This window comes from Olea europaea, chromosome 21, assembly GCF_002742605.1.
Source record: "Olea europaea var. sylvestris chromosome 21, O_europaea_v1, whole genome shotgun sequence".
Taxonomy (NCBI): Eukaryota; Viridiplantae; Streptophyta; class Magnoliopsida; order Lamiales; family Oleaceae; genus Olea; species Olea europaea.
Window position 1 is genome coordinate 14,586,469 of NC_036257.1, and position 9,188 is coordinate 14,595,656.

Consider the following 9,188-nt stretch of genomic DNA (forward strand, 5'->3'; position numbering starts at 1 on the left):
GAGCTCGTGGGCCGAGCTGAGCTCACCCCCAAGCAACGAGCCACAAGCGCGACTCGCCGTCGAGCTCGTGGGTGGCTCGGCTCAACCCATTGTCATCCCTAATGGTACCATCTAATACTTTCTTATCTAATATGCATATTTAAGGCATATTTGGTAAGCAATACCCGACACACTGTTAAGTACGATGAACAATATTCCTAATGTCTTTTTCTTCTTTAATGTTATCCAGTACTGTAAAATCTACCATATTAAACTTCGAATTAGAGTTGAGAGTAGTTTGGAATTCATGATCAGTGAAGATACACCTGACATTGAATAACGGTCTTCCCGATCCTAAATCCTGGAACCACTGCGAAAGCCACATGAGGGTAGTTTTCGGGTGTGCCATCTGATGACAAGAAAGCCTCATCGCTTAAGCTCTCCATATAAACTTCAGAAAAACGACTCTTCTTGCTCACTTGAAAGATCGAGACTTTGGGATCAAAAGAAAATGCCAGGCAGTGGAGGAGCCATATGCGCTTTGCCATTTCAGCAAATGATAGGAAGAAGGGAACTTCCGGGTATTCACCTGAATTCACTGATTTCCACTGATCCAAATCACCGGAAAGTGATGATTCCATCTTTGGATGAATAAGTCGCAAGTATTTAGTTTGACAAAATGTTGCAAATGTAGATTTAGGCTTCCATGCTAAGTAGTCGGCTGGTCTAACAGATTTCAACTCCATGAATTCATCAAAGAATAGCTGTTGTTGTTTTTTCTGCTCGAGCAAGGACTCATGATCGGCTGAGAAATTTGGGTAATTAAAACCATCAAACATTTCTTTGCAAACAAATGATTCAAAAGCAAAACATTTGTGGTTTGGCTTCCAGAAAAAAACATCCGGTTCAATCGAAGTGGCTGCAGCATCCAAATCCCACCCTGCAGATTCCATCTCACTAATTAGCAATCGCACAAAACTCCGAACTGATTTTATCGACTGCCTAAGATATGCAACAAAATGGCTGGGGCTTAACCCGGATAAATGAATATTGTCCGGCACGGCTAACTGTCCACTTGAATATAATCTCTTCTCTAGTGACTTGTTATCTCTATTGGCTTCTGCCAATTTCTCTTTAAGAAAGGTTATTTCAGAGTTTTTAAGTTTAAGCTGATAATCCAATTTCTTACTCATGATTTCATAAGTTCTCAGCAGACTCTTCTGCTCTTGAATTTCAGCCGAAATCTGAGTAGCCTCTGGAGATGTCTCATTCAATTGATTCTTCAAGTAGCACTGCTTCAGTTCAGACAAATTCATCAGCTCAGAAACTATAATCTGATCTGCAGATTGAATCCCATCAGCATCATAAGGAGACTGCGCAAACTGCAACTGGGCATATGCGGCTTTAACAGTAGAGAGGCTAGCAAACAGTTTCGAAAGAAAAGCTTCTTTCACTGCCCTATCTCGAATCTCCTCGTCTTCATCGTCAGAGGGAAGTTTTCTATTCATAATTGGATTATCAGCCATCTTCTCATCAGATAAAGTCTCTTGGATTTGATCGTCTGAACCTTTCGCTGTCACATCTCCAATGTGGAAAATCTTAGAGAAAGTGCGAGCCCACCTACTTTTACTCGGGGTAACTGCAGATCGCTTGACTGAAACCATCTGAAAAGCAAGAAATCATAAACAACGAGGTCGCTATGCAACAAATGGCGCTCCAAATGTTAAGGTAATAACAGCAATACTTCCGAACAGCTAAAGAACATAATATTTACGATAATGATGATAATGAACACAACAACAGCTGAGTAGAATAATCAATAAGCATGTCCCAATAAAAAGAAAAAGCAAACGTTTTTACACATAGATTGAAGCCACATTAAAGGTATGTGGAATGTCTTTTTGTTTTGCCTTTGACACGTGAGATAATGGAAATTTCACTTCGTATGCATCTATTGCCGTGTAATCTGCAAAAAGATGACTAATTGCACCATCAGTGCTTGCATGAAGGACATGAATAAAGTCGAGAACTGTTTAATTGGAGAAAAACAACTTTTTAAAAAAGTATGGTTTCTATTTCTGAATATTCTATTACAAGCAAGTTGGCCATATAACGCTAAAAGTTAACTCCCATGGGACCAAACTTTATAAATATCCAGTCCATTATAATGGTCTGTGGATGATTCCAATAACTACCTGAGGGAATTAGACTATTAGTTTCTTTATTTGTCTCGTAGACAGCTGGAGCTTGCAATATGAAGCCATTTCAATATAAAAAGTATTTGACTGGATCCTATTAAATAGGTAAGTGGGGCGGCAAATTATACGCGTAGTTGTTCAGAACTTTATTTATGCAACCGCCTAATCAACGTTCACATCTTGAAATACGAGTTGATTACATTGCAGATACCAATACATATTGAAATATCCTACAAGGCTCAATGCTCAAATAGGAAATCCTACAGTTAAACAAGATACCGAATAAGCATTAAACGACTGCCTTCTATCGCCAACAAGTGAGGTTAGGCCAATGTAATTGTTTAACAAACGTGCAAATGACAACCATGTACATGTCATTGAAATGACAACCATGTAGATGACATGCAAACACAAGTGTAACTCACAACTCGACTGATGCAATTAAGACACAACATAACACAACAACACTATAGTAGTCGTATGCCCTCATCATCAATGAGGAAAAGCACAGTTGTCAATCGAAGATATGTTCAAAACAATCATGTAAAACAAAACAAATCGCGCATCCAACTCCGTCCCACAAATTTAAATGATCATTTATGTGTCCTCTGTTATTCCTAAGCAAGAATTGTTAACTGTTCTCAATTGGAACACTAGAGAAAAATAAAAACATATCTCTTGATTCATGATCTTGATTTCACATCAAGGGTCCACAATACAATATAATCAACGGATGAAAACACAAGAAATTCTGTCTTGGACCCCACATTCACTCACGTGACAAAAACGTAAAGACATTCTCGGACACACGGACCTCACATGGCACAAAAAAAAAAAAAGAAAGAAAAAAGAAAAAAAAAAAAAGGGNTCAGTGTGGGGACATATTCCTTTTTTGTGATTTTGGACACAATTATCTTATATTTTTGTGGAACTTTAACGTTGTACGATAGGGAATCCGTAATTCTTGGAGGGTAATTGTGTAAGTTCACTAGTTGTCTGAAAGACGCGGGTTCACACAGGTAGATGCATGGAGATAAGGAAGACAGACATTTTCGTATCTGATCTTTTTTAACGTCTGTGTGTGTTTGACTGTTTGGGTTTGGTGGGGTTCCCAATGGGGATGATAGCTGCATTTAGACTTGTTTGAGATCCATTATATTAAATTCTATTACATTTTATTTTTTTCTCTTATTTTTAACAACACAATTTTTCATAAAATAATGTTACACATAAATCGAAAACTTTTCATTCTTTTTCAATCACTTATTTTTCAAAAAAACACTATTTCTCCATTATTTTTTTCACGTAATGGAGCTCAAACGGGGGCTTAACCTATCATTTAGCCCTCATTTGCCTTCATTAATTTTCATTCCATTACATTTCATTTTTCTTTTCTTTTTTTTATTTTCAACCACACAATCTTCCATAAAATAATATTACACGTAAATCGAAATTTTTTTCTTCTTTTTCAACCACTTATTTTTCAAAAAAAATACTATTCCACCCATTTCCATTTCGACAAAATGGGGGCCAAACGGGGCTATGTCACTTTAGTGTCATATAGTCGTGATTATAATTTCACTTAAGTTAAATAACATTAATCTTTTTGATCGCTTGGATGACTTTTGAAAATAGAGACAATGATAAATAAACAAAGAAGATATAAGTACAGAATAATTCACAAAAACAGAAGAAATACATGTCTTAAGGACATATATGCTTGTAGATATATACATGCTTATAGCGATCCAATGAGATGCAAGATTTGTTCTTTTGCGTACCATTTTTTTTTTAATACGGGGAAACTGGTAGTCGCTACCCTTCGAGTGCGGACTAGGTAAACCCTTGGGCTGACGCAATAACTTGTAAACCACGCCTGTCAAGTAAACTACACTAGGCAAGTACGGTACGACAGGTTCGACCGAGAAGGTGTTGGTAGAGGGAATTGGACTCTTGACCAAAAACCTCCACGCTTACCTACTCCACCAACTCGATCATCTCATTAGGGGCTCGTTTGTGTACCCTCCTTCTTTCAACAATATGTGGGTTGTGAGAATTCTTTAGCTGGCACTTGTCTTGCACGTAGGCAAGCGATCGTTGCGTGACTACAATTGTCAAGCACTCGATCTTCACTGATACTCTTTGTTTACATGTCGAGTGTTGGCTTATCCATTAAGGATACAAAAGTGGCTTGATTAATGCTTTACTAGCATTCACTTGTATTCATCATTTTCATTGATTGTCATTAGGATCTTGTTCGCGTATTTATTTGTTTCGATTTTAAAACCCACCGTAAGTGTACGGTTCGTTAACAAGTAGTAAAAATGGACTATGAGTCCAAGTATCGTTCCCACGAGGATTAAATTAGCTCTAATTAGACCAATGTGACCTTAATCGAATCTAATTGAATGAAAATTTGGTTTAAATGTGAAAAACCCTAAAATTGGAAGAAACCCCCAATTAAAAACCCTAATTTTGAAGAAAACCCTAATTTCGAAATTGGAAACCCTAATTTCGAAATTCCCCTAATTAAATGACTCAACAACTCAATTAAAATGTAAATATGCAATGTTGTAAATGAAATTGTAGAAATAAGTTGAAATAACATCATTGGGATATCGAATCCCCATTTGATTTCTATAAACCCTAATTTCACAAATCCAATTAATCAATGGAAAATTGTCCATTCAATGTTCCTACGCCTATCTAGTATACTCTCTCGATATATATTAGATCTATTTCTACATATCATCAGCCTATATTTTTATGGATGATGTAACATACAAAAACGCATGAAATTCTATGAACAATTACCGAAATGCATAAAGCATAGGGGTATATTTCTATCCCCTATCGAACCCTATGTCAATTTATATATATCGAGTCTATTCTACTTCTTTCGAATGTAAAGAATAAACCATCACAATCACATAATAAATGGCCAATAAATTATGGATTCAATCAAAGCAATATAAATCAAACAATTTATTCCAAAGACAATTTATATTAAACTCATGAAATATGCGAATTTATAAGAAAATCAAAGGTTCATCGACTCCCAATGAAATAAAAAATTAGTCTATCATATTTTGAAGAAGATTGCAAAGATTGAATAAAGGAGAAGACATCACCCTATTAGAATTTATGCTTGAAATCTTCAATCTTGATGAAATCCTCTTTCTTCTTGCATAAACTCTTGGATCTTGATGTTATTGTGTGCCTCTTTTCTCCCAAAATCGTCTACCCTAGTTCTGGACGTGTTTTAGGGTATATATAGCGTGTCCAAATTAGGTAAGAAAGAAGTTGGAGTCGAAAAAGGAAACTGCAGAAAACCCCCCGAAGTTTCTTCTATGCGACCGCATAGAAGGAACCTATGCGGTCGCATAGGTCATTTGAAATGCCCAATTTTTTTCCCTGTATCCATCTATGCGACCGCATAGATGGTTACACTATGCGGTCGCATAGATATAACCAACTATGTGATTTTTTACATTTTGGTCCCTGAACTTCCTTGTTGCTTCTCTTGACTTCTTTCTTCGATTTCTTCATCTTTTCAACAAATTTATCTTCCAATTGATGATTGACACCATCAATTCTCATGCCTCTCATTCGGCACATCTTTTGAGTATTTGCGCTTTAGTCCTCCAACTTTCAATTGTCTTCATTTCAGTCCCTCTTCAATACTTTCTTCTTCCAATTATTTTGCTTTGTCATTGAGCTCATACTTGGCATGTTTTTACTCTCGTTTTGCATTTAGCTCAACTTCTCAATATTTTCACCTTTGGTCCTCGAACTATCACTTTGTTTCGTTTTGGTCCTTCTTCGGCTCTTTTCTCCTGAATTCCACAATTTCCATTGAAATACCTACATTGCATGAATTTAATAGGATTAAGCCACATTTCAACCATTTTATCCATGTTTAAGTTATGTTTGTGAACCAAATAAGTGTGTAAAAATATACTTATCAGATCTCGATCCTCAATAGTAAATTTGAGGGTCCAAGTGTAAGCAAGGACCAGGGAGTTATCGTGATCTTGAGGAACTATAACGTGTATGTTGTTCAATGACACGTATAAGATAGATTACCATCTAAGTATCCAATATATACAATAGACCAGTCATAAAGGCTTCCATGTCATACCTCCCATTTCATTGCACCAAGTGAACAACTAGATTCATAATTGGAACAAAAACATGGATACATCGAAAATGTAATATACTTATTGATCTTTTCACTGTTCTCTATCGAAAGTATAATTAACGTATGGCCTAACTTTGTCTAAGTTTCGGCAACTAAGGCAATCAAGATTTTGAAAACTTATTCAAAGATTAACAAAGTCGTGGAAATTTCACAAGGAAGTTTTCTAAACACCCTTATTTCTTTCCTATCTCCAAATGATGCCATTTTGTTTTCCTTTTTAATTTGAAGCAATAATTCAAACATGAATGTTATTAAAGACGAAAGAAATTTGTTTCTACTTTTAAATTATACGAATCAAGTACCCCGACCCCGACCTTCGGAATCAAGAGACCAAAATCTTGTTTGGACTCAACTTAGAGTGACAACAAATTATACCCTTGTTTAGACTCCATTAAAATGCATTTTGAGGAAAAAAATGTATTTTTAATAGTAATATTTTGAAAAATATGTGGTTAAAAAATAAGAAAAATTTTAAATTTATGTATAATATTATTTTATTAAAGAATATGTGATCAAAAATATGAAATAAAATTTATTTTCGTATAGAGGGCTATGAATTTTTAAAAATATTTCCTTTCCTTCAAAAGTCATAATGCCATTGTCTTCATTTGTTGTTATTAGACACAATAACAATGTCTCACGTATTGGAAAGTGCAATTAATATTTTAATAACAATTTTTGGTCAAATACAGCCCACAAGAAAGCTATATGTTTGTAATAAAGAAAAAATAAAAAATAAAAAATCATCCTTTCACTCTAAATGGGCCCTAATAAAAGAAAAATTGACAGGATAGTTCCTATTTATGATCCAATAATTTTTGATAATCCAGAAATGATCGATTGTTGAATAAATTCGAAGACTTTGAGACTGTCAAACTAAATCTTTCGTTTTATCTTTATCACGAAATATTAATTTTCAATGGAAAGAAGATTTATAGAGTCAACATTAAATTTATTTTTCCCTTTTTTTAACACGAAGATAAGTGATATTAGGCAAATAAATTATTGAAATAATTTTAACACGTTTAGTATATTATTACATTCTAAAGAAGAGTGACTTGCAGGCATTCGTGCATGTCGTTTCAGAAGTCTTTAATTTGTGAATCGAAGTTAGTCAAATTTTGTTCTACAATTTTGCTACTTGTACAGAGGAAATTTTGCCAGATGTTTCGTAAGTGTTGCTGTGGTTACTTTTTTTGCCTTTGTTAAATGAAAAACTGCCAACCGTATTCATAAATAATATGGAAATCCTTTATTCTGCACTTGTAGTAGTGTTCTAATACATACTATCAATTGTTGACTTATAAATAGGTGGTGGTGAAATTGGATTCTTGAATATTTTGTTCTATACTATATCAAACCGATTCATTTAGAAGTTTAAATTATTGTAAATATAGCAACCTCATATGTTCGAATTTCATCGGTAACATAAATGTCAAATATGTAGTAATAGATATCCTATATTAAGAGCCTGTTTGGGGTTCATTATTTGTCCAAAAAAATGAAAATTCTTACTGTTGGAGCACACAAATTCTAGGCATTGTGAGAGAGAAGTCAACAGATAGGGCCCTTCAACGGTAAAAATTCTTCTAATAATGCAGAAATAATGTGTATCAAACAACCTCTAACTTGTAAATTTCATGTCAAATACTAGTATATAGCATTTTAGAATATTGTTAACATTCATTAATTTAGAAATTGATTAGGTTCACTTGATACTACCACTGTCATTTCCACTCTTGAATGATTGGGACATTGAGATGTCAAAAGGATTCTCCATTAACCCCAACTACATGGCTTTTCACCCTCCTTATCCATTTGCAGCAAAGGAAAAAGATTGAAGTAAATATGCTTCCTAACCATGATTGATTGATGTTCTCAAGATTCAGTATCTTGGGTTGGCAGCTTTTACTGGCTAGTTGAGGATGGACTGTACACTGCAGGAATCCTAGAGCATGGGTGCACCTGCAGATCCTCAACTCAAAATTAGGCGTTGTGATGATACATGATTTTTGAACTATAAATCCTGATTAACGAATCCCCAGTATATTAACTATCGCGAAGAAACTGCTTCGATTTCATAGGATCCATATCACCGATACAACGGAAGGTCCAAATCGACCAAGCTGAGCTTGCTTGATCATGGCCGAACTCAGGAGACCTTTTTGAGAGCTTGACCACCCCCACCTTGTAAGCGATTGAAATCAGACAATCCACGCCTGAGGTTGACCATTTTGGCACCGAGCTTGAGGTATCCCTTTCCCGATCAAGGCCATTTGGTCGAGCTCAATCACATGATCTTGCTCGGACCTCCTTCCCGAAAGCCAATACGTGGTCAAGCTCAAGAACCTTCGTCAATTTCGCCATCCAATCAATTTCGACCATGTATCTCCTTTGAAAGAATCTCAACAATCGAACTAGATTTGCCTCGACAAAACATGGACTAAACCCAATCTCACGTGGTCCACTCACTTCAATACATACCCAAACACAGTTTGTCATGTGTCCCTCGGATCTCACAAGTCTCTCTCCATCACTCGTGGATCTTCCGTCGCGTGTTCTTGGTAAGTGCATATAAATGAACCTTCACATTCAAAGTAAATTTTAGACTCCGTTTGGTCCACATTGTCCACGTTGAAAATTATTTTTCTTAAAATTCATTGTTAACCACACATTTTCCCAATAAAAAAATAATTTTGTATGTGAACATATATTTTAACCACGCATTATCCAAAACAATCCATTTTTACTTCAAACAATCTCTCCCAAACAAACATTAGATAGATCGGAATTGCAATGGGGAATTCAAA

General features: G+C 35.4%; 1 protein-coding gene across 1 annotated transcript; it reads right to left on the reverse strand.

Annotated features, from left to right (window-relative positions):
• Window positions 1–187: 187 nt before the first annotated feature.
• On the reverse strand, window positions 188–2,987 carry LOC111370836 (protein GRAVITROPIC IN THE LIGHT 1-like). The gene has a single exon (XM_022992729.1). It carries the CDS (start codon window positions 1,641–1,643, stop codon window positions 291–293), a length of 1,353 nt encoding a protein of 450 aa, XP_022848497.1. The 5' UTR covers window positions 1,644–2,987; the 3' UTR covers window positions 188–290.
• Between the last annotated feature and the right edge of the window lie 6,201 nt (window positions 2,988–9,188).

Coding starts and splice junctions, on each gene's coding strand:
- LOC111370836 (XM_022992729.1), bottom strand. CDS start 1,643: ATGGTTTCAGTCAAGCGATCTGCAGTTACCCCGAGTAAAAGTAGGTGG.